This window comes from Cyanistes caeruleus, chromosome 1, assembly GCF_971803275.1.
Source record: "Cyanistes caeruleus chromosome 1, bCyaCae1.hap1.1, whole genome shotgun sequence".
Lineage (NCBI taxonomy): Eukaryota > Metazoa > Chordata > Aves > Passeriformes > Paridae > Cyanistes > Cyanistes caeruleus.
Genome location: NC_141701.1, coordinates 97,648,391 through 97,674,955, shown reverse-complemented (window position 1 = coordinate 97,674,955; position 26,565 = coordinate 97,648,391). Strand labels below are relative to the sequence as shown.

Here is a 26,565-nt window from a genome sequence, read left to right as displayed (position 1 = left end):
AAGAGGTTTTTTTTTCATATTGAACTGCAAATAATGCCAGGGCAGAAATTCAGAGCTAGAAACATCAGCTCATCTTTCAAATGTCCTCTTGGCTTCAGTAAGTACTGGAGGAATCGCAAGCAAACATGTGGTGCCTCAGATCACGTGTTTGTTGTTTACTTGGGCATGTTAGTTAGGGAAGATGCTACTGAGATAAAACAGATTTGTGTTGCATTATATCATCATGGACTCACAGAAAGACACAAAAAAGGCAGGACATGTGACTGTGGTATCGTTTCCTTTGAAATTACAAATGGTCAAATTTAAGACACGAGTTCACTTGTTAGAAATAATGAAATGTCATTAAAATGTGTCTAAGAGAGTAAAGTTTTCCTTTTTAATCCCTATTATATTTACCAGATGATATCACATCTGATTTTTAATTTTTTTTTTTAAACTCGGACTTGTTTGATTTAAAATAATAAATTTAGGAAAATGCTTTTTGTACAGTGATCCCAGGAATGGATCCAGAAGCCTTAAGATTCCTTCAGCCATTCTTCCAGCACTGATATCCAAAAGGCAGAAAATACCTATTGTTACCATTCTGTTGACTTAGCTAGTGATGCAGAAGTAATAAGAAAGATACTAACCCAGTTACGCAGGCATATTTCTAATTTTACCAAATTCAGTACGCCTACCTGAAAATCAACCCTATCATTTCTTTTGGGCATAATTTTCTTTATCTCCTTCTGTTCATTCTTGCTAACATGAAAATATTATATTTTAGAGAAGTGCTATTAACTTATACAAAATTTTGAAAGCTTACCTAGCTCTATTTAGGAATAAATTAAGTCATCTGCAACCACACTGTTTTTTAAGAAGGTACATCTGATTTTCTTGGGTAAAAACCAGTATATATTAAGACATTCTATGTACATTTTATTTAATGGATATATAATTTCAGCATTTATCTTAAATATAATAATACCATTTCTTTAACCAGAGAAAACAATGAATTGTAATACTATGAGAAATAGATTCCAAAGGATAACAGGAAGATAAATATTTTCCATGTTAATCTGTTTTCCACAAAGCATCCCTTGTTTCACTTTTAATAAATAAATTCCACAAAGAAAATAGCAAATTGGAATGAAAGTTCTTCTTTATAAATAAGGCAATACCTCAAAGAGCCTCAGAAGGGATGGTTCTGCCTCCTCTACTGAACAAAAACATCATCGTTTGAGCATCCTATGTAAGCAGTACTGCTAGTTTCACAAATAGGCCCTCAGAAATAAGATGTTCAGTGTAAGGGTGAAGAAATCTAGCCCAAAATCAGTTTTCTGCCAGGCAAGTTTCTGGCTTTGCAGTTCCCACAACAGTCAAAAGGAAAATGGATTCTTGCACTGTTAAAGAAACTTGATTTTCAGACAAACTTTTCTCCTGTACTGTCAAACCCTGTATCCTGGTGTGTGGTTACACATTTTCTAATCTTGACACGTGAATGCAAAAGCTGCAACAAAATCCTTTCGGTCTTTTGTTTTTGGATGGAGTAAAATTAATTGTTTTCATAGTGGTGTTGAACACAGTGTTGATAATACAGAGATGACAAGCAAGTTGTGGGTGCATGGGAGCTTAGAAGACACAGCCAGGACAGGTGACCCAAACTTCCCAAAGTTATTTGGATAGGGATATTTAATACCATAAGACATAATGCTCAGTATATAAAGCTGGAGGGAAGGAGGAAGGGGAATGTTTAGAGTGAAGGTATTTGTCTTTCTAAGTAACTGCTGTACACCATTATGCTTGCTCTCCTGGAAACAGCTGAATGTCTGCCTGCCCATGGGAAGTGAACTAATTCTTTGGTTTTTCTTTTGCTTGTGTGCACAGCTTTTGCTTTCCCTATTGACCTATCTTTGTCTCAACCCACATTTTTTCTAGTTTTTACCCTTACAATTATCTCTGTGATCCTGATGGTGGGGGAATGAGTGAGCATCAGCATGTTGCTTGGTAGTTCACTGGGGTTAAACCACAACATCTCTGTTTAAGAATTACATCAGCCAGGAGAAAAACAGTCCTTGTTTAAACCTAGACTGCACATTCTTTGTGCAGACAATATGAAAGAAAAAACAAGAAAACAAGATGTGAAATGTAAGCCAAAGTACCATGAGTTTCCTAGCTCTCTAAAAGCATGAACACTGGAAACAAAACAGTTAAGTGACCCTGTGATAAACACATACTCCATACTCAGATACACCATACAACAGATACTCCTTTGCTCATAACCTTTTCCCTTGGCCCCCTCCAAATGCTGCCTAGGCAGGCTCCAGTTGCCTTCTACCTCTGAAGCACCTTCTTCCACAGCAGCAATGTTCTTCTTCAGAGTCTGACACATCTATCACCACAATCTTTTTCAAATGAAAAAACAAGAAAGTCAACAGTGGTCCATCTTTTTCATCCTGGTTCTCTCCTTTAAGCTACTGGGGTCTTTTTTTGAATTAATTTGCTTTGTAAGCACAGCTGCTAGATAAGTATTGGAAATCTGTGCCAGGAACTGGAGCTGGAAAGGGGGGAGCCAAGATTTTTGAGCTGAGAAGTGTGGGACTCTGGAAGAAGAAGGGGAATGACAACTGTAAATTAAAAATTCCAACAGTTAAAACTGCCATATTTTCTGTATGTATATTTCAAATTAAAGTACTATGTAAACTGTCTTAGGAAATAAAGATACAGAGAATGACAGTATGGAAATATGCCATTCCACCTTACTTCAGGTGCTCATCTATAGCAACTGAAGAAAGAAAAAAACTGACATTTTATTTATAATTTGCTGCTGTTGCGTGTATGCCTGAACTGATGTGATAACTTCTTCCTCTATGCAGGTGTGCTAGAAAGGAAACATTGCACTCATCAGTTTCTGAGTCCAATTAAGTAACTGCAAGTACTAAGTTAAAAAACCTGATTTCTACATTTCTGCTATTTTCATGGACAGATGATTGTGTCTGTCCCTGAAATTATGTTCACCTCCAGACTTGGACTACATCTGACTCTCACTTAAAGTTATTTCTGATTTCACTCTTGAACTGAACAAAAACTGACATCCTAGATTCCCGTCCCCACAGCTACTTGTAGTGATAAAAAGATGGTTACAGTGCATGTTTTTAGGGTTTTACCTGTCATTTTGCAACACTTTCAGTTACACACTGATTAGATTAAAACTAAAACTAGACACTGCATAGAAGTCTGGCTTACCACAGCTATCACTTTTCTGTCAGAGACCTCATTGTCCACAGGTTTTGTAGACCCACAGCAAAGTAATTACAGACCAGTACATGAGGACATTAGGCAGGTGTGATCTTTAGCCTCAAAATCACCCATCTCCATACTCAAGTGTTGCATTCCCCCTCCTTGGTATGGACTGAGGCTCTGCAAGCCAACAGAAATATGAAAATGCAGTGCCTCCTAGAATGGAAATTACACTGACACTGTCAACAGTGTTAATTGCAAATCTCCTATAGCAGCATGAGCTAATTGTATCAAAATGGTTATGACAATAACAAAACACTTCAAATTGTTTCCTGTATTTCACATGAGAGGGAAAAATATGTGTTCTCCTCTAAACTGTGTTTCTTTTTCTTTCGTCTTCCCCCTTGCACCACTCCCCTGTCATTTTAGCTTAATATTCAGTTGTGGGTTTTGCATTTTCTTTGAGCTGAGCCCAACATACCTGATTTGTCACTGGACCTTGTTCATGACAAACATCACTGCCAGTTGCTAATGTTTCCTAGAGCAGCTAAGTTTTGTCCCTCAGTATACTTCCAGGCTTCCCATCTGGCTATGTTGATGCAGTGTGTTCATAGGTTTCAACTTACAACACTGTCCTGAAAGAAGCAAAATTTCCACTTGATGACACAGAGAGAAAAGCAGGCTTAAGTCTATGACAGCCCACAGTTTCTCATCAGAGTAAAAACAGTGCGTACTTGGTACTACACACCTTCCTTTCCACAATATGCTACTTTTTTCACTTCAAAATATTTCTGAACTCTTACTTGCAGGTTTTGTGGTCTCAAAATCAAACTAAATATGTTCCTGATTGGATCTGGAGGATGTTTTACCATATGTTTAAGGAAAACATCACAGTATAAAATACTACTTAACTTTGTTACCATCAGATAGCCCTTTAAAGGTGGATTATACTGTACAGGAATTGCATTTGAGTGTCTTTTTAATATTTCTTAAATATTTTTTAATATTAAAGAACACAAAATTTCAGCAAAATACTTTTATCTGCACTCATCACACTCTCTGGCTGCCAAGAGTAAGAAAGCTGCTATCTCATTTTCTCACTGGGAATAAAATATATCATGTGACAGTCTTGATTTAATAACAGGGTAAGGAACTTAGGGTGCACAGATCATGCACAGACATCAGGACAATATATCTGTTCCAGAACCCACATCCCCTCCTCCCAAGTGCAGATCACAGGCTGGAAGAATAGGTCAGGTGGCCTCCAGCCCCTTTTCAGTGTTATTTGCCTGAAAACTGAGCTGATCCTTCCCATTACAGGACACTTTTATTACAGTCACTTCACATCAGAAAAGCCTGGAACTCTGCATGTGCACAAAAAGACCATGCTGGGTATAACCATATGACAGGAGGGGAAGAGATTGTGGCATATGACTTTTGAGATGTCTACCATTCTGTTAAACTATTGATCAAGTTCAGCTATGTCTAAAAAGTTAATGGGATATGCATACAGAAATTTCCTTAGGAAAAGGATAGTCAGTTTTCCTTAGGAAACCAGGCTAAAAATTATGGCAAACAGGAACTGCAAGGCATTCCAGTTTGGTATTAGTATGTAGATGCTAATAATCTCTCATGGTGGAGATAACTACGAAATATTTTATTAAACACTTCCATCAGGATAAAGACTGTACTTAAATTCATGTATTTTCCTATACTCAACTTCCCACCCTTATGTAGTTTCTTCTATAAATTTGAAGGGAAGATTGGGCTGGCAAATTCAGTAAGTCAGGAAAGTAACAGTCCCTGGAACAGCCTTGTATACATGAATGTCATACAGACATTTAAGATTCACATGCTTGTACAAGTATACAACACTTTCCTTCAAAAATATATCTACCCTCCCTGTGTGTCAGGCCCCAACATAGTCTAACCACATCAAGAATTGTGGCTGATCTGATGCTGGCAAAACCAGAACTGGAAATCTTGCACAGCTACAAAACAAATGCTCAGAGTTTGTTATGGTATAAGATTCAGTTGATACACATCAGGCATAGACATGTGGTCAAGGACAGACATTGGTCAGTCCTCAAACTAGGATCTTCAGCCCTTTGTTTATCCATGGAGCTTCAGCTCAAACTGTTGTTTCCTTTTTAGAAGTGGATTTGTTCCCTGCTATTCAGAGGCACAGTTCTGTTAGAACACCCACAAGTCACTGTCTTGCCTTATCATCAATAATACACCTATCCTATGAAGTACGAGAAGACAGTGATAGTAAAAAAAAAAAAAAAAAAAAAAAGAGAGAGAGGGAGAGAGATAAACATTTCTCTTTCAACTGCCTAAAAAACACCTTCTTGGACCCCATGTGGATAAACACAAAGGTAAGGAAAAAATACAGTCTTTGAATAGTCTTTCTTCTCTTATTGCCCTTCTGACTTGTAAATCACAATCTATGAGAAATGGGCACATAGCTGTCACAAAGCATAATATGAACCTAGAAGGGAGACATGATTAAAAGGAAGAGAGACAAGGAATGTTTTAATGATAAATGAGACCTGGATCAGTTGTAGATGCATTTAAAATACAAGAAGAAAGTGTATATCACATGCTCAGTTTTGTGCAGTGATTTTGTTTATTATTTTAACAAGTTAGGGAAAGTGAAATTCATCTCTCTTATTTGTGTGTGTGTTGGGTTTTGTTTTAATTCAAATAAGACAGGCTGCGAACAAGCATTGAGACCCAGCAAGGAGAGAACGTGGGCTTTATTCTACCCATCAATTAGCCCTAAACACCTCTTCTTTGCATTGTCACAGCTATCCTGCACAACACGGCCTCCCTCTCCAATTTTCAGAACCCACATACTGCTTTAAGTAGACACAGCCAAGCTTTGATGCTCAGAGATTGTCAAAACATGAGATATGGTAAAGCAGGAGTCCTGCAGATGTCTGTAAAGTGACTGAGATAGGCTCTTGCTATGACTCAGACAAGACAGCAAAGTAAGGCTCATAGCTGTTATTTCCACTGGCATCACCTTAAAACCATAGAATCATAAAATAGTTGAGTTGGAAGGGACTTTTTAAAGGTCATCTAGTCCAGCCCCAGGAACATCTTACACAAAATCAGGTTGCTCAGAATCCAGGCCAAACTGACCTTAAATTCTTCTAGGGATGAGGCAGCCACTATGTCTCTAGGCAACTGTTCCAGTGTTTCATCATTTGAATAGTATAAAAATTTTCTTCCTTCTAGCTAGTCTAAATTGACCCCACTTCAGTTTAAAACCATTACCACTTGTCCTATAACAAGAGGCCCTACTGCAAAGTGTGTCCCTATCTTTCTTATAAGCCCCCTTTAAGTACTGTAAGGTAAATGATAAAGCGTTTCTGGAGCTTTCTTTTCTCCAGCTGAACAGCTCGAATTCTTTTAGCCTTCCCTCATAGGAGAGGTGTTCCATTCCTCTGATCTTTGTTGGGGCCCTCCTCTGGACCTGCTCCACTCTTTCCATTCTTTCTTGTGTTTGAGAACTCCAGAACTGGACACAATATTCCAGGTGGGGTCTCATGAGAGTGGAGTAGGGGAGTAGAATACTCTCCCTTGACCTTTTGGCTTTGGTCTTTTGGTTCAGACCAGGACATAGGTTTCTGGGCTTAGAAAACACTGTTGGTTCATGTTTAGCCTCTTATCAACCAGAACTTCCCCAAGTCTTTCTCTGCAAGGCTGCTCTCAATTTCTTCATTCTCCTGGTGGTATGGTACTAGGAGGTGCCCCAAGCCAGGTGCAGAACCTGGCATTTGAGCTTGTTGGACCTCATGAGGTTCCCATGGGCCCATTTCTCAAACTTGTCCAGGTACCTCTGGTACTTTAGATGAGTCAACCACCTGATCTGGTGTCACCTGCAAGTTTACTGAGGGTGCACTCAATTCCTCTGTCTATCTCTCTGATAAAGACATTAAGTAGCACTAGCCCCAGTATGGACAGCTCCCTCAGGGGCCCATATTGGGTCCCCAAGCTGTTGATTACCCTGTAGATGTGACTGTCAAACCAATTCCTCCTCCAGTAAACAGTCCCCCTCTCAAATCCATCTTTCTCCAATTTAGAGAGAGGATGTTGTGGAGAACCATATCAAAGACCTTAAATAAATCCAGATAGATTTTTCCTAAATCCAGATTAGATCCTTTCCCTTGCCCACTGATGTAATCATTCCATCATAGACGATCACTAAGGTTTCTAGATCAGGCAGAACTTACTTTGGTGAAACTGCGCTGGTTGTCTCAACTTACCTCCCTTTCATGTGCCTTAGTATGTCTTCTAGGAGGATCTGTTCCACCATCTTCCCAAGCACAGAGATAAGACTGACAGGTTGATAGTTCCCAGATCCTCCTTCCTACCCTTTTTTGAGATGGGTACAATATATCTCTTTTTCCTGTCACCAGGGTCTTCACCTGACTGCCACAACTTTTTGAATATCATGGAGAGTTGGCTTGCCAACTACATCAGCCAGTTCTTGCAATGCGTCTCACTAGGTCCCATGGACTTAAGTAGGATCAGGTTCCTCAGGTGGTCATGAAACTGATCTTCACTTACTGTGGGAAATTCTTTCCTTCCCCAGTCCCCATCTAATAGTTCATTCACACAAGAGATGTGGGAGGAGAGGTTGCCATTGAAGACTGAAAAAAAAAGTTTTTTAAATCCTCAGCCTTCATTTTGTCCACCTTCATTTGCCAACCTTGCTTACCTTCTCTGACTTTTCTTTTCCGCCTGTTGTACCTGTAGAAGATCTTCTTGTTATTCTTTGTCTGGCCAATTTCAGGTCCAGCTTCACCTTTGGCCTTCTTCACCTCATCCTTACAAAACTGGGCTGTATCCCTGTACTGTTCCCAGGATACCTGTCCTTACTTTCCCGGCACGTACATATGCTTCTCGCAGTTTAGTTTGACCAGCACGTCCTGATTCAGCCATGCTGTTCTCTTGTCTTCCTTGCTCCATTCCTTGCACCTAGTGATTCAAGAGCTCTTGAGCTCTATGAAAGGTACCCTTGAAAGATCTGCCAACTCTGTTTTGCTCCCTTTTCCCTGAGGGTGGTTTCCCAGGTGTCCTATTGACTAACTCCTTGAAGACTTGTAAGTTTGCTTTCCTAAATTCCAGGGCCCTGACTTGACTCTTTGCCTGACCCACACCCCTCACTGATGCCAGCTTGGGTTTTGCTTTTTTTTTCCTTTATATGTTCTCTGTATTCTTCACACATATACTTGTAGCTCTATAGCCTATTGCATTAGTGGCTAGTTTTCCCATTACTTTTCCATGGCCTTTCCTTAAGCAGAAAGACAAAACAAATTCCAGAGCTATAAACCCCAGGAGGTGCAGGGCCCCAGTACTATCTTGGTTCTTCTGGGAACTAAGATTGAGAACAACTCAACATTTTATAGACACAGCACAGCTAGAGCTGACAGGGGGACTCCAGAGAAAGGGCTTGACCTGGGGGGGGTAGAATTGCATCACCACTTGTCCTCCTAATTGGTGCATTTTACCAATTATGCTAATTTCCTAAAATCTATAAAAATGTATTCATCTCTGGGGGGTGGGCTGTTGTGAACATCTTTCCATAACTGCCCCCGAAGGTTTTCAAATAAAGATCCCCTCTTGTATTAACTCCTTACTAAAATTATCTCAAGTTTCATTTCCACGTTGGGAAAAAGGCATCATCAGGACTGCAAACTCCACCAGTACATGATCACTGTAGCCAAGTGACCCCAATCTTAACACCCTCAATAACTCACTTGCATTGACTGCCATCAGGTACAGTATCACAACCTTTGGTAGGACTGTTTATTACCTAACTTAAGAAGTTGTCCTCCATGCATTCCAGGAATCTCCAGTGCTACTTTTCCAGCAGATGTCAGTGGATGAAGTCCCTCAGAAGGATAAGACCCTGCAAGTATGATGCCTCCTGTAGCTGGAGTAAGAAGGCTCCATCAACAGGATCCCCATGATCAGGTGGGCTGTAGTGGACACCAACCACAAGGTTCCCTTTTTTGACTCAGTCTAATTTTTACCCATATGCTTTAGACCAGTTCTTGCCTGCTCCCCAGAGAAAGCTGTTCACATTCCATCCCTTTGCCCCTCCTTCCTCTCCAGTTCCTTCTGAACCTCCTGCAGCCATGCTCCAGTCACAGGATTCATCCCACCAAAGTTCAGTAATGACAGTGAGGTCATGCTTTCTAGCAACATGGTGGCTTCAAGCTCCCTGGTTTTTGTTGCATTCATTTGCTGCAGACATTGGTATAGCCACATGTTTGAGGCTCATGGGCTGATTCCCAGTGCATGGAGTTATGACTGAATTATTTTCACATTTGGAGCACTGCAGTATTACCTCTATGCAGTACACCAAGTGGCCAGAAGCTGGCAGGAGCAAGACTTTACATCACCCACAAACAAATCAAAAATACGAAAAGATTAGCTGCCACTGAGACTTAAAACCATAAAGCAGAGCAGAAGCTGATAAGAAAAGCAAAACAAACTATCATTGGAAAGATAAACTTTGCAGTTGACATAAGAAAAGCAACCATTAAGGTAAGCAGGGGTGTTACAAGCCTCAAGTTAAAAACTGGAATTATATTGAAAGGTAACAGAAACTAAGAACACATGCAAGCCTTGAGCAGAAAAACAGTCTGACCATGAAGTGACTGAATCTGCCTTTCTGGTTCCCAGGTCTTATGGCCTTGGTAACAGACAATATTCATCACTTCCTGGTACAGCATGGCTGCACAGATACCCAAAAAGGCCTGTCTGGTATGAGACAGAGAGTCTGTGCCTCACCTGCTGCCTGCTATCCTGATTTGTCATTAACATTGCCATCTCAAGGCCCCAAGTGCTAGACAAAGCCAACTGAACTGCTCCAAGATTCCTGACCAACAGTACCTGGCAATGCAGGCCCAGGACCAAGGACAGGGAGGCTTCCCCGAGCACTGTTTCGTTTATTTACATATCAGCATCTTCATTCTGCTCTGGATGTCTCAGTCAGCTTGTGCTATGGTATATCCTGTGACAAGATCCTTTATTATAATCATTATATCCCATAAGCACCACCACAGTCATATATCTCAATGCAGTATTCCAGATCTCCAGACTCAAAGTAACACTAAATCTCTCCTATATGTTAAGACATGTCTAGGAGAAATCACAACATCTTGGGCACACGAAATTTTCAGCTGAAGTAGTGCCACCCACTTGTGAACACTTGAATCATCCAGGCAGTAGTCTGGCAACAAAAGCAGCAGTTTTTCTTGTATCGTCTAACATAAACAGCTTGCACAAACTTCTAGGTGGTATTTGCAGCACAGCACCCAAAACTTTTTTGTTTCTATGCTCTTCCTGGTGGGTGCTAGCCCAGCATTATCAAAATGCCTGCTTGGGTAGTGCTTGCAAGGACTAGCACACAGAAGTTTAAGCAGCCTAAAAAGTTGTTATACAGCCTCCTTAACAGCTCATTAATTACCGCTGTTAATTCTTATTGATACTGCACCACTGCTTATCACAGGGATCTAGCAGACAAAAAATCAGATTTAGGAGGAGAGTTACAGACTTCAGTGTTGATAACCACTGACATCTCTAGCCAACATCCAGATCACACAGCCCTGAGAAGTCCCTATGAATATTCCTGGGTATCAATTCACAGTCTTGAGCAGCTGTTAAAATATATAATGACCATAGGTCCTATAGTAGTGAAGTTGCATATTTGTGCAAAGAAAATTATGTATCAGATCAGTTTCATTAAGAGTGGATCAAGAAGCTAATCATTTCTGTCATAGATGATAAAATAATACTGGCTTTTGCATTCATAGATTAGCTTTCTGCATCACAAGTACTTTGATGTAGTACAATTTACACTTACTTTTAACTGTTTTGTATAATCTGTCAGTTTATGTATGCATTACATAGTTCAAATGAATAGTAGTGTAACAAATATATCTTAGGCCTTAGTAAAATGTTGAAATAGAGACAAAAATACTTCTATGTAACTAACTCAGGGAATGGTGTAAAGCAATTATTCTGTTTCTTACGTCTGCGGACTGGCCTCTCCAAGTGATAAGCTAACAGTGACAAGAAAGAGAGCACGAGCATCCAGGAAGGATTTATCGACTCTTGTCAGCGCTATCAGGGAGTGTGAACCAACTGGATAAAACTACAGGAAGAAATAAAATATATGGACTTAATTTACAGAATGTCCTGCAGACAATCCAGAGGTTAAAACCAAACAAGAGAGTTCAGGACCATCAAAAACTCAAAGGAATGTTTAAATAACGTATAAACTAATGAATATACGTGTAATCCCAACATTGTAACTGTATATAGTCAACATGATTCTAAGTTACCTCTGTGCTCTTTGGCCATTTGCCAAAAGCAGTCCAGCACTGGGATTAATGGTTTGTCCTTCTTTTATCCTTTATTAAACTTCTAGAAGTTCTAATGAGTGAACTCTGGTTTTCATACTTCCATGTCTCAGATTACATTTTTCCTTTGTCAAACAGGGATAAACCACTACAAATCTACTGTATTGTCAAATATAATTCAAACTTGGGCCTCTGCTGTGTTTAATAAACAAATAGACCAAATGCCAGTGAGAAGGGATTTTAAAATCTGTATTTTAAGCACTGCAATAATATAACCAGTCAGGACACAAAATTGCTTGTAACTGCTAACTCAGTGCATTACTGCAAACAAGTCTATACTACAAACTCTTTCAGAAAAGAGATAGCAAAATTATTATACAAAAAAAAAAAAAAATCAAGAACATCAGAATACTTCTAAAGTATTAGAAGATCATGCACCATGTGTATTTGGGATGAAAAGAGTAGGCTGGTTTAATTTGACTTTTTGCTTTACATCTGGATTATAATGGATTATTATTACAGGAAAGGTATAGCTGAAAGCATTTTTTAAAGATGGGTAGAATGATGATTTTCTCTAACAAGAGATGGATTTTGTGTGTGTTAAGGGAAGTTTTGTTGAGATTTGAAGTTCTTTTGACGTGTAACTGTGTTACTGTAGGTTGGTTTTGGACACCCTCTGTTCTCCCTATAATCCCCTTTTCCTCCCTCTGTTGTTGCCATTGGACAACCCTAGTTATCAGGGCTGTCAGGGACATGGGACGGGAGGACGTGTTCCTGTGCCTCTCACATGGGGCAGGTGGGAGTGGGGGAACTTGTCACTGGGGGGACTTGGCACAGCAACAGCTCACCTGCAGTCAGACTGCAAGAAGGTCTCCACCCATGGACAGCAGAGTCAACTGGCAGACTTTGGGAGGGGCCAGATGTACATACGTAAAGTAAATGTTTGAATATGTATGACCATTTGCAAATATGTATTTGGCTGATGCAGCACCAGGGGTATAAAAGGCAGAGCCACCATTTTGTGGACAAGCCTCTGTCTGCAGCCAAGCACCCAATGCTGCCCCTTTTTCCTTATTCAGTCCCTATTTCCTTATTCAGCCCTTTTGTTGTGTTGTTGATGTTTAATAGACCTTTTCTCACACATTGAAATAACCACATTCCTTTTATGCTTAAGTGTGTTTCCAGCTCATATCTAGGTGTTGACAAAATCAAATATTGATCTCTTCTTAATTTTCCAAGCTACAGAATATAATGGCACAGTAGAACACAAGATCTCATACAAGATGTGGCAACGGGGATTTCACACTGCTTATATGTAGTTATTTAAAAGATAAGAAATCACAAGGAAGTGTGACTCATTTTAACTTTGGAGACATTTTCTAAACTGTGTCTCAGTTTAGAGACAAATTTTAGCAGAAAATGCTCTGGAATGAGCATTTCCTCTGAAGAGAAGGGCTTCAATAATTCCATTTGCCAATGAGAGAAATGAATACCAGTGAGTGAAGGTGAAAAAGAAAAAAAAAAACAACAAAACCAAACTGTTTAATAAAAAATAAAAAAGCAGGCTGAGGGGATTCCTGGTACAGCCTCTACAGCCTTCAGGCCAGGGGAAGGGAAAAAAAAAGAAACTTATAGCTTCAAGCCAGCATGAAAAACTAATCCAACAAAAAGAACAATGCAACATCCTGGTTGACCCAAGCACACTGGAGAGTAAGGGTTTGAACAAAAGTCCTGCAGGCACCCGGCACTCCCCACCCCAACCCTGGATCCATCTTAAACCTACAACAGCCATTTCTGGGCATAAAGCAGACGATTAGGAAATAAAATAACATCATAAAATCATCCCAAGACACTGTGCATGAAAGGATTCATATACTGCTTTAACAGCAGTGAATCAGATGCAATAAGGGAATTGCTACATTTCACAGTTTTTTGCAGTCGTATTCAAAGACAAGGCTTGGTTCTTCTTTCTGTGAAACCAGATCATCTCAACCCAACACCACTCCCATCCCTACACCAAGATTCAGTTGCCAGATTCCTAATTCAGTCATGCTACGCTGGACAATTTGTAAAACACATTTCATTCCCCAAAAGGCACCAGAGCAGTGGGATCTTCCCTTAATGACTAGTAAATAAGAAACAAGGAAAGCCCATGCCTACCAGGCAATCACAGACATTCAGACACAATAGTCAAGGAAGCACTTAAAGCTTATGACACACAGAAGACCCCAATGAATCAAATATACAACCGTTCTTACAAAAGATGCTACTGCCTCCTAAGCCCAAATTAACACCATAATATCAAGCTAATAAACCAAATAAAAACACTGCCACATTTTTGTTTTTATTGAGACAGTAATTGCAATGTGCTCTCCCTAGAGGTTAGGATTTTTCCTTTTCTTTCTCTCAGGGAATTTTGTCCAATTTGTTGCTAAGAGACAGTAACAAGGGATATTTAGGAGATAAAAGAAATGCCATGGTGGGGGGGAGGGGTGCATTTGGCTGCATTCTCATAGCTGAGGGGCTTTCTCTTGGGAAGGGAGAGATACTGGGAGATTTTGGCTGGGGTGTGAGGGGCTGGACTCTCACTCTCAAGATCTCACTGAGGCTTTCACTCTCAGGATCATACGGGAGACAGTCTGTGGTTGCTGTGGGTAAAATTCTCTACCACTGAGGGGTTCCATCTCCTGCTGTCTTCTCCTACCGTGAGAGAAGCTCTGCTCATAAGACTGGGACTACTGGACTGGGACCTTATTAACACCCTATCTCACTGGAAAGGACCACCACCATCTACTCGGGTGCCTTAGGGACCCCAAGCCCCCTTTCGAGGGAGCCTCTCCCAGCTGTGTGAGGGAACCCAGCTGCCACTGCCCAGCCCTGACACTTCTCTGCCACTACTCTGGGTTTTTCACTACACTGTAACCCAGAACTCCTGCCTGCCAGGACACCTGCTAGGACTGTAGCTCCTGCTACAGCTGAGTTTCTGCTACATTTTGTTTGCTATCCCCAGTGTGCCCACCTCTGCAGTTCCAACTGCTGCCCAGAGGTTCCTGCTACAATCCATTTCACCATCCAGAGGGGGCACTGGGACCAGCTGCCCCCCGTGAGTTTGTGTGTTTGAAGCCCCGCTCTGTCTCTCCCGCCGGCAGCGCGGCCATTGCCCGTGTGGGGAGAGGCGGCCGGGCCCGCGCCACAGCGCCCCCTGCCGGCGCGGGGGAATCATCGCACCCGCCCTGCCTGGCCGGGAGCCACCAGCGCCCCCTGCCGGCTGTGCCCGGAACTGCACTGGAGGGGAAAGTGCCTGCGGCCCAGAGAAGGCGTCACTGGGCTTGTGCTGCTGCTCCTTCTGCTGCCCTTGTGGCTGTTTGTCTGCCTTGTTATACAGATATATTCTGGTAAAGAGCTGTTATTCCTTTCCCTTTATCTTTGCTTGAAAGCCCCTTGATTTCAAAATTATAATAATTTGTATGGAAGGGGGTCATATTTTCCATTCCAAGGGAGATTCCCACCTACCTTGGCTAACGCCTTTTTTACAAACTAAGACAACTCTTATCTTCCACTACTCTGCAAAGCTATTAAGCACACATAGGACTTTGTTTCTTTGAAAAACTAGGCATTTACTATATATTTTTTAACAACAAATTGTTTGGATTTCCATCTATAAAGTCCCCCAAAATACCACATTATACAGTCATATCTATATTGATACAATACAGAGGTTCTGTGATGTTTATAAAGCCTTTTAAACTGTATTAGCAAAACTGTTTTGTTAAATTATGTTTTCTGACTCATCAGTCTTTATTATGCTATGCCATTTGAAATGCTGTGACACTATTTTGCTGCATTAAATGTTTAAAATTTTCTTGACAATGGCAATATAAGGAATGCTGCTACCCATATTTTGTTACCAGAAGTTGACAAATACTCAGATCTCTTGAAATTATAGATTTTAAATATCAGAGATACAAAGTTTTTAAGTCATTAAATACCATAGGCCATCATAAAAGGAGGTTCTGATACCCTTGTCCTGAATCATCTAAATGTGAATATTAAAGAATGAGAATCCACTATGAAATTACAGGGATATTTATATAGACTGGCATAAACCCACATTATGGTATTATGCTTTTAAACATCAAGCAGTATGAGCAAATACCTGAAATTACAACCCAATATAATGACTCAAACAAATACCTTCAAAATAATAATTGCATGAAGAGTGAATTAAGTTTCACAGACTCAGGTATAATCAAAATCACCGTAGTCAGAGAAATCTATCCAAATCAAGGAACATTGTTTTAAACACAGGAACATTCAATACAAAAGAAAAGTAGAGCACAAATTTTCAACAACAAAAAAATAAGCTCAAAAAGCATTTTGAAAAATCAATTCTGCCACTCACTTTGCTTTTTCTGGGCACACCAATTTTCACATTTCAGTGAAAAATCCATTGTATGCCCTACAGCTTCTCTATTTTACCTCACTTTGAGGGAAAAATTTTCAGAAAATATGTCTCCAAGAGGCAACTGTACATCAACAGCATTAAATAAAAGAGTGAAAAACACAGCAATATATATATCACACTTCAATAGTGTGAGATATAACACTTTACAACAGCAGAAATTTCATAAATTAATGCTAGACAATTCTCAAGGCAGTGCATCAATAGGAAAATCTCTAACTTACCCTTGCATCAATGAAGCTCATCATCTGACCTAAGGTGCAATTATTCATCATTAAATCGCTTTTAAATGAAACAATACCAATCTTCAAATGAAACAATACCAACCTTCAAAGACATCTTCATATAATGAGCTGTCTTTGCTGATTGTTTTGACTAGTTCCAGACTTTGACTAGTAAATCATTTTTTAGGGAGGCTAATGAAGTGTAAGAAATTAAAGCCAAATCCAGTCAATATTATTTATGATTTTTTTACACTGTTTTTGAGTACAAAGATATGCAGCATTACAGAATCTTTTAGTACCAGTTTCTGTCACCAAACCCACACTGCAGGTTTAATCTTAAAAATATATTCTCTGAAAGATAAATGAAGTAAAATCATATCAATCAGACCTGAAAGATGTTTTCACCAATGCCTCAGGACTGTCCACTGGCGGTAGTTCATCTGCTAAAATTTCTTCAGGAGGTCTAGGGTCATTATTAATGGTCAACTTTGGCCTTTCCTTAAGGTTGCTGGTCAACCCACCAATAATGGTGTTACATAAGCAATTTTGTGATTTAGACCCTGAAAAAAACAGAGTAAGAAGGAAAATAAATTCATAGGCTTATTGCCTGCTGTGTCAGAATTCTGAAAAACAAAGGTGGTCTGCTATCATTTTACCTTTGCATGACCACAGTTTGGGAATAAACCTGCAAACCTGAAAAAAATTCAAAGTGGAAATAAGCACAAACACTAGGGTCATTCCATATGCAAAACTGTAATGCTTCCTATAAAAATATTTTATTATAGAACATGAAGCTTTCACACCTCAACAAAAAACATCCTCTCCACACTTAAGTTGTTGCTTAGTATGTATTGATGTGGGTCTTTAGCCAAAGAACTGGCTAAAAAACAAAGTACTAAATCAATACAATGCTCATCACTGACATTCCTTAGACTAGTTAGCAGTGGTTAAATTATAGATAAAAGAGATGACTGCAGGATTAGCACCAGAAAATATATCTATTTTCTGTCAGAACTTCAGCTTTTCACAGTAGATATTCAAATGCCAAAAAATTTCTATGGATTTTTTTTTTTTACATTAATTTATAAGTGCCGTCAAGTGGCTCTTGCATGTCATTCAGAGAATCTATCCTTATTCGTAAATATAGTTCCACTGACAAAGTACAATTAGCATCTTTCAGTCAGATGTCCTCCCTGCCTCAGGAGAAGAGAGCATGTGACTTAAATTTTGTTAAGTGTCTGCTTCACATTTTCAAATATTTCCAAAGAGTTTCTGAATAAATCAGGCACTTCTGAAAATCCCAGCAATACTCCAATATTTAACACCTCTGTCATATTCTAATTTTCAAGAATTATAGAATGATACATGACTGAACTAGCAGACTGAATAAGTACAGCTAGGTACTGACTTCCCACAACAGAGGTGCAGCAAGCATTATTAATCTTACCACATTCCAAAATAGTAATACAAACTAACTCTGCTAGTAGTCATTTTCCAAGGTCTGATCCCCTTAGAAAGGAGTCTTCTATTATAACTACCCTTTTTGTCCTCTTATCTGGGTTCTAATTTGGATTTTCTAAACAATACCTTATTTAAGACTTCCTTTCTGGGCTGTACATTTATGTATCTGTTTCAGCTGATGTGGGCTGACACTACATGAGTACTAAGATGGTGAAGAGTCTGGAGGAGAAGCCATATGGGGAGTGGCTGAGGTAACTTGGCTTGTTTAAGCCTAGAAGAAGAAGGGGAGATCTCATAGTTGTCTACAGCTTCCTCACAACACAAAGCACAGGGGCGAGCACTGATCTCTTCTCTCTGGTTACCAGTGATGGGTAATGAGGGAATGGTATGAGGTGGAGGTTTAGGTTAGCTGTCAGGAAAAAGCTTTCCAGCCAGCGGGTGGTTGGGAACAAGATCCCCAGGGAAGTGGTCACCGCACCAAGTCTGCCAGAGTTCAAGACTGCTCTCAGACACATGGTGTAATTGTTGGACTGTCTTGTGCAGGACCAGGAGTTGGACTTCGATGATCCTAGTGAGTCCTTCCCAATCCATGAAATTCTATGATATCATTATGCATACTTTCTCTGCTCTTCAAACCCTTCCTTCATATATACAACATACTGTATCAAATGATCATGTCTACTCAATAAGCTGGTCTTATCTGGGATATAACTTCCTGGCATAGCTAAGTGCCTCCCGTGAGATTTTACACAGAGTCCTACAGGTCACCATACAGCATTTTGTATATCCCACAGAACCAAGTTTAAGGCTTCTGGCCATTTCAGATAAGTGGATTGACATACTTTTACTAATTTTTAACATTGTATTAATTCTCTCTACATTTCATGAACACCCTGGGTGATATGGTATATGTAATTTCCTCTCAATCTCCAAAGACTTACACAGTTTGTTGACCATATTTGCTGTAAAAGGAGCACCTCTGTCTCATTAATTCAATTTACTCTGTTATCCCATATTCAGATATAACTTCATTTAGCAAGGCTTTTACTACTTGTGTGTCAACCCTTCTTCTTGGAAAAGCTGCTGCCCAGCCTGACAGATAATTTACTATCACTACCAAGTAACCCAATGGTCTCAGAGCTCAGAGCGATACTTGAGAATTTCTGGCAAGCTGAGCAGTTATTTGTGATTCATTCTGCAGCAGCAAAAATTCCTGGAGCCACCCATACTTCCTGTACTTGCTTAGCTATTGCTTCCATCCCTCTATGGGCTTTCTCATGAAATTATCTAGTCATGGTGATTAAATATTTCTTTGGCAGAATTGGTTTTACTCCAGCTGACCATATTCCATCATTATTTTGAGTTGCCTCTCACTTTTCCCTCTGGCTTTTCTGCTGAGCAGTCATTCTCATACATAATCTTCTTGTGTCTCAAATGCCATATCACCCACAGTGCTCATGAAATGGAGAGAGAATGAAAACAATATGGTCACGGTCATGGTCAGTTAGTGTTATATTATTCAAATTTGGGTCAGTTATTCCAAATCCCAAGCCATAGTTGTAGTTTTTAATCTTTTTGAGTGAAGCAAAGTGATAAATTAGATACCAGTAAGGTTTAATAACATTTTTCATGATTTCAATATAATTTTTCATTATTTCATTATCTCATTTCAACATTATTTTTAAGATTTGACACAAAGCTCTTTGTAAGCACCATAGTGAACTTCAGTGGTTTTGAGACATTTATAATTTTTTATGCTTGAAATAAGAGTAAGGCAAAAAGTCTTCCATTCATTTAAATTTGCATCAGCTCTGCTCAGTAAGACTGAATTTTTGTAGGGGACTTTTTCAATCAAATATTATTCTTCTTTGGTTTAGTACTGTAAATGACACATAATATAGGACAGACAATATGAGATTAAAAGAATTATTAAATGTTTTTATTTTTACAGTAGGTATAGAAATCAATCAGTTAAAATGAAAAAGGCTACTTACGGGCAAATTGTAAAAGTGGCTGTGGATGTTTATCACCTGTCTCATTTGCAACTGAAAAAAGAAAATACAAAGAAAAAACTAATAAACTTTAATGTTATGTTAAGATTAATGATAATATAAATTTTTATGCATATATAGGTGTCTTAGTTTAAGACAATAAAAAGGTAAGCACTCTAAAATTAATCTTTTTAGTTTCAACCAATCATAATAGTTTCCACCATTAAGAAATTAATATGAGTAGATATAAGTGAAAAAATAAGTTTAATAACAATCAAAAGACCAACAGGCAAAAAATAACAGTAAATAATCACTAGACACAAAATAGTTAGATGTCACAAACTCATGGAAATGAATGGTGGGGTAACCCTTCCTTCCAAGATGACAACCCCCACAGACTCTCGTGTCACTTGAAAGACAAAGGGATAAATGGCACTCGAATTGACTGTGCAGTCTGGAGACAAAGGGAGAAAAAAGATAATGGACAAAAAGAGCCATCCCATGAAGGCAGAGTTTACAAAGCAGTTCTAGTGGCAGGTGGGAGCTGCCAGACTGTATGGAGTCAGCTCTGCTGCCCACCGCTTCCTGCTGGCTCCCACTGATGCTGCTGTCCTCCCTGTCACGGGGGAAGAACTGGCCTACAGGCACAGACGTGGATAGGCCCAGCCCCAGGGACCAGCTCAAGCTTCACACTGCTCATAGATTTTGCAAAGTTCTCTCTGAAACAGTTTTTGATTGTGAAATACAGTTTTTTCAGGTGGCTATTGTTGCCAGTCCAAAGCAACCCATTCCAAAGCAGAGCCTTCAGCAAACACTGCCAGGAGAGAGATATTCTCTGCTTTCAGCCTCAGACTTGAAAGGGGACCATGGCAACACCCTCATCACCATCCTGGTTTCATTTCTGTCTGCAGGCTCTTAAAGAGATTGTAATAATTTTTGGGCACAGATAGATATGGAATACAGCAACATTTCAGGTTACCCATAAGAATAGGAGAAAAGACTGCTCACAGTAACACCAATTGCATTAATGAGTACAGTAAGAAAAAAAGTAAGATTATTGCACCTATATAAATTAAATGTTCCAGTAATTTTGGAAGCCCAGAGGTTGATTTAATAGCAAATTAAATTAAATTCCTGTGCAAAGGAATCCTCTGACCTTTAGAACTGCATATAAATATCACTTAAAATAAAAACAATTCTGTACAAATCCTGCCTATTTTCTGCCTCAGATTCATATTGGCATACCTCAACATTGCTGGGACCCCACTGGTACACAGTTAGTCAAGAGCATAAACAACTCTGTGAAATTCTCCCAATATTAAACTACAGCTGAAAAAAGAGAGTTTTCAAGAAGAATAGTTACTATCCATGAGGTTTTTTTTGTAGCTAAAATAATCACGAGGAACAATACTGATAGGCACATAGGGAAGAGAGAACAAGTGCACACAAAAACTTTGCAAATTCTTCGCTTTCTTTGGAAATCCTGTTTTCTAGACCAACCAAGCTAAGAAAATCTATAAAAGCATGCAAAAGATCAGAACTGAGACTCACAGGTTCCTAGCAAGATAACGTCAAGTAAACAGTGATGGACCTTTTGAAGTCAGAAAAGACACTGATAAAATTCAATTCTTCTGTCAAGGCTTAAAACAGTCAGCTTAAATTTGGTATTATTTACAACTCATATCCACTGTCACTGCAGCTTTCTTACTTGCTCTTCAATCTCTACCTGCTGATTAAGATGGCTCTAGCACCCACTTTAGTGAACGGAGGTACTTCTAACAAATCACTGGCTCATTTTGCTACCATTAGCCAGCAGATGGTAGCCTTAAGACACTGGATGCCTATATCAGCATAGGGAACTTGCCAGGCTGGCCAGAGCAAGGGCCCTGAGGTCCCTCAAGTCCTACAAAACATGGATCTCAATCCTACAAAACACGGATTAAGTCCATCACCATGATGTGAAGCACAAACCCAAACTAAATAATCTCTTCTGGGACATTATGTGCAGACATTGGAGTGATTGTACAGAGTTATGCTGGCCCACAGTCAGAACCGGCTCTGCTTCAGGTGATGGCATAGTGAAGGAAAGGCAGCAGCATCCCTCCATGGGGCTGCTGTCAGAACAGTTGGATCCAGTGACGTTAAGAACCATGCCAGAAAATATTGCTATAGCAAATATGTAAAGCTCAGGCAGCTAGGCTCTCTCTTTAACTCAGAGACAACAGCTTGCAGGGTGTAGGCTGAGAGATCACCAGCCAGACCAGCCTCTTCTGGGGTCCTAGGTATCGCTATCACAGCAGAGACTGGGCAAAATCGTAATATGCACTGATGTCTTAATTGGAGCATCAAGTGAGCTATTCGATAGGCCTGCTAAGGGCCTTTTAAGTGTGCTATTATTTGCTTTAGAGCAGTTCCTCCACTTTGGTGGCAGATGGCACTCCCTGGTCACCAGGGCCTTCAGGTGCACAGATCTTAACTTCGTGCCACCCTCCAGGTCACTGCAACAAGAGTGCTTCCTCTAGGATCTCTGTTTGGCAGCTCAGCTCCCAGATTCACAGAACCCAGCTCAATAGGTCTCAATAACCCCTAAAAAAAATAACATTTTCCAGTTACAGGATGCATAGGTTTGTTTTCAGTTGGCAGTGCTTTCCAATGACAACAGATGGTGCCATATATAGAGTAAAGCTCTTCCATCTAGAATATAGTCATGCAGAGCAAAAGTGCAATTATAACAGCAAAGCAACAATCAGGACAGAAACACAGGGGATGCTATACCTGCATTACTAGAAATAATCCTGGTACAATTGAGATAACCTCAATTATCCTGACCCAGTGCTGTGTAAGCAAGGGAAAGGATTCAGAAGCAAAGAGCATTTCTGCATTTGCTCACTGAAAATCTTAGAAGATTTTACTTGATGCAATTTTTACTGTGGAAATTCTGCATATTTATCCTATATATATGTAAGTAAGAATTTTTCTCCAGATGGCCTGAAATCTTCTCAACACTTTGTTTATTCAAGTTTATTAATAGTAATAAGCTTTTGGGTGAAACCAGGTATGAATAGGAAAAGAAAATTAATTTCTGACAAAAAAGTCACCAACCCACACCAAAGATGATTTCCAGTATTTTCAGAGATTTCCTGTAGCTCTGTCTCTTTAGATATGTTTATTCTCCACTCACAATCTACCCCTGTAGACTGAAGTCTAGTCTGGTTTTCATCTGATTAGATGAAACTATCTGAGTGAAAACAGCAGATATTTACTTTATTTCCCAAATGGGTGACACCTTCCAACTTCCACTGGACCATTTTCTGTTTTGGTTTTTTTTTAATACTCTGCACATTTTGAAGTTATTTTCCATTCCAACCTGGAAGCAAATAAATCTCACTGAATTTGAGTAATTGCAGCAAAGTGCAAGTAGTTTGTAAGTAACTGCTGTTCCTTCAGAAAGACAGCCTTTACAGGCAGGAGACATCAACCTGTCATCAATCCACTACAGGAAAATATTCACATGCTCTCTGTACTTTCCTGCCTGAGTAGACAACAAAATACTAGGCTAATCCAAATTTCTTCCATTTCAAAAGTTTTATGTTGTATCATAACTGCCTGGAAAGTTTAAAAGCCTCAAACTGCAATTATTAAAATAACTTCATGGGTTCTTTGATTAACACAGATCACTCATATTCAAATTCACTACATGCCCACTTTATAGGCAGGTTCCTTTTTTTAGTGATCGTCCTATTAAATTATTTCCTACACCTTGCCACCATTTTCTACAGAAGGTATCCATTTTACCAGTATGCCACCTCAGTCAATTTAGTTTTCAAATAACCTTTGTCTATCTCCTAGCACAATGCAAGGAAAAACATACCACTTCATACCATTGATTCATCAACACTGACAGGGAATAACAAATAATCTATATTTTGCCATTAAGCAGCTGTGAGTCTGTAAAAAGAATGTCAGGCGTTTTTCACCCACCAGTAAAGATATTTTTTTCAAGGAGACTTCTTTTTTTAATCTGTCAAAGGGCAGACAAACTTAACTATAAATTTCACGCTTTTTGTAAATTGGTCAGTGCCAGAAAGAGGAAAAATACATTAGCTAAGGCAAGAGCTCAGGTACATAGATGAATTTACATTGAATACACAATCTGGATAAACTCTTCAGTAATATCATCTCTGAAAACTCCAGCAGCTTTGTCTCTAAAAGACTATGACATTAGATGTTTTATAAACTTACCAAACACAATCATAAAAGTAGATTTCTTTCCAGGCTTACCCATCTTACGCTATGAGATCTTGCCAAAACCTGATTGCAGTGTCAGTTATGGCCTATCATTTAATTTGTTTCACTTTTCATAAATTTGTTCTTGCACAAGCAATCTTTTTAAACTGGAGGTTTTTGGAAGTTTTTTTCTGTTGATTAATCCTGGAAATTAGTCATGGAAAAACTGAATTTTCTCCTTCCACCATCTTTTTGTGGACTGAACACACCATGACCATTCAGTCTTACCTCAGAGAATGGGTATCTTCATATCTCCTTTCCATCTTTACTGAACCTCTTCAGTGTCAATTCATTTTCCCACAGATACCATATGCAAACACCCAAGGTTACTTGTCCTTGCCTGGTCACACATTAGCAGATGGCTGCGACACATCCCTCACACGGACTCTCACATAGAGCAAGTCCTCCGCAGTTCCCTGATGCAGGGCCCAGGCAAGATTGACCTTTTTCAGCGCCGCAGAATTCCATATGAGAACACATAAATCTATGAAGGCAAATCTTCTCCCCAAGTCAGAGAAAAGGAAAGGTGAAGGCATGTGAAGAAAGCAACAGGGCAACACCGAGGTCAGTGAAGAAGGAGGGGCCAAAGCCAAAGGAAAGAAGGACAGGATGTGCTACGGTTTCAGAGCTGAAAACCTTTTGCAAGCCAAGGTGAGACTATAATACACCAGATTATGTCCCTGCAATTCATAAAGTGCATGGAGGGATGCAGCATTCATCCGCAGCTCAGAAAATAACTGGAGAATATAGATCTTGAAAGAAGCTGCAATCTGACCTGAACAGAGATAGGAGAAGGGAACCTTTGCTTTTAGAGATAGAAGAAGAGAACTTTTGGTTTCAGAGATAGAAGAGAATTTTTGCTTCTACACTAGAATAGCTCATTCCTTAAATTACACCCTATTAGCCCAAATGGCTCTCAAGGGTTGTGGGGAAAAACTGTAAGTCAATGGGAGGGACTTTCACCCTGCAAGCAGGTTTTTTCTGGGCTGACTTTTAGCCATGAACTTAAAACCATGAGTAAACTGTTTCCTGTGGCATGACAAAAGAGATTCCTATCCCTAAAAGAAAGATTCTTTTCAGAAGTGGTAAAATGACTGATAATCATAGGATTTGTCTATTTACATTGTCAGTGGGAAGGAAAGAGGGACTGAGGGGAGAAAAGTGTTCTAATGGCTCATTTAGTTCTTATCATTATTCTATTAGTTCTGTTAATAAAGTTTTCTTTACACCCTTTAAAGTTTTGAGCCTGTTTTGCTCCTAAAGCATTTTCTCCTAAACCTTAGCTCAGCCCCATGAGTTTTAGTTTAACTGGTCTTTTTCCCTCCTCTGCTCCAGTTATAGCAGAGGAAGATGAGTAGATAATTCTCGAGAGCGCAGTGGCATTTGGGCAGCAGTCAACCCACTACAGCTACCATGGCTTCCAGCTCACTTGTGTTAGAAAACACATCTTATAAACAATAGTACTGTAATTAGACACATAGAAGTTTTATCAGACTGTGGTATACCTTTGGACTGGCATACCCTTGAAAACAACCTTTGCTTTTTCACCCACTCCTCCATTTCTCATCATGTTCCCCTCAACTTGTAGCATTTGAGTTGAAGTACAGTCATCAAGCGTGTTGATATCTCTCTCACATTACACCTCTTGCCCTTTTTTAGTTATACTTCCCCTATACAAAGACCCAGGTACATTCCTGCATAGCTGAGATATTAAGAAAGCTTTCCTGCCTGACCATCCAGTCATGCTCCCACCATCCCAGACTGTCACTACTGGGACTCAAGCCCCTTTGCAGCAGATGGCTCCAGTGAACTGACTCGACTCCCTACATACATAACACTCACACTGTCAGACAATTTTTCCTTACCCATTCAACCCCTAGGTTTACCATAGCAAAGTCCCAGATGTCTACTAATTAAGTAAAATAAGTAATTTAATCATGGTGCAGCAATACAATAAAAGCCTAAAGTAGGTGTCTCCAGGGAGGGATCCTGAACAAAGAAATCCTCGAGCTTTTATACTGTCAGAGACTGGAAAATGTAATCTGTTTTGAGATATCTTGGGAGTTTGGAATATGTGGTTGGATGTTGGGTTAACAGATGTTGGTGTAAGGAAAGAGTTAAACAAAGGATGACAGCAGCAGCACCAGGTCTCTCTGACACAGTGTGTTCCTGAGACAGAACTGAACAACTGAGTTACTACAACAACAGACACACACTCTTCACGCTCCTTTACCACAGCTTTGGAGAGAACAACGGAAAATATCAAGAGGACAGATTTATTATAGGACTGTAACCACATCTGTAAGCTGTAATCAAAAAAAAAACCTGTTAGTAGTAAAGATGCATATGCACTGATGCTTCTAATAAGCTTTAGATTCAGTCAGATTCACTCTCTCTCTGATGGTGGGTCTCATCTCCTCATGTATCAGAGCTGGGGGTGGGTCCAGCCTTACCCTCATGAGGAGGTAGTCCCTGCCCCTCATACCCCTCAGCCCCACAGTGCCACTGGAAGCTGTCCCCATTTTAATCCAGTCCCT

The 26,565-nt window shown here is 39.7% G+C and overlaps 1 protein-coding gene across 4 annotated transcripts in view; it reads right to left on the bottom strand.

The window, feature by feature from the left end:
* The window catches only part of PDE1C (phosphodiesterase 1C), a 200,250-nt gene that overhangs the window by 158,364 nt on the left and 15,321 nt on the right, over positions 1-26,565 (bottom strand). For all 4 annotated transcript variants that reach the window (XM_086844064.1, XM_023919566.2, XM_086844075.1 and 1 more), the window contains exons 2-3: positions 19,745-19,795; positions 16,678-16,849 (exon numbers count right to left, since the gene is read on the bottom strand). In XM_086844064.1, the coding sequence (XP_086700190.1) occupies positions 16,678-16,849; positions 19,745-19,795 (223 nt within the window). The remainder of the gene's footprint in view (positions 1-16,677; positions 16,850-19,744; positions 19,796-26,565) is intronic.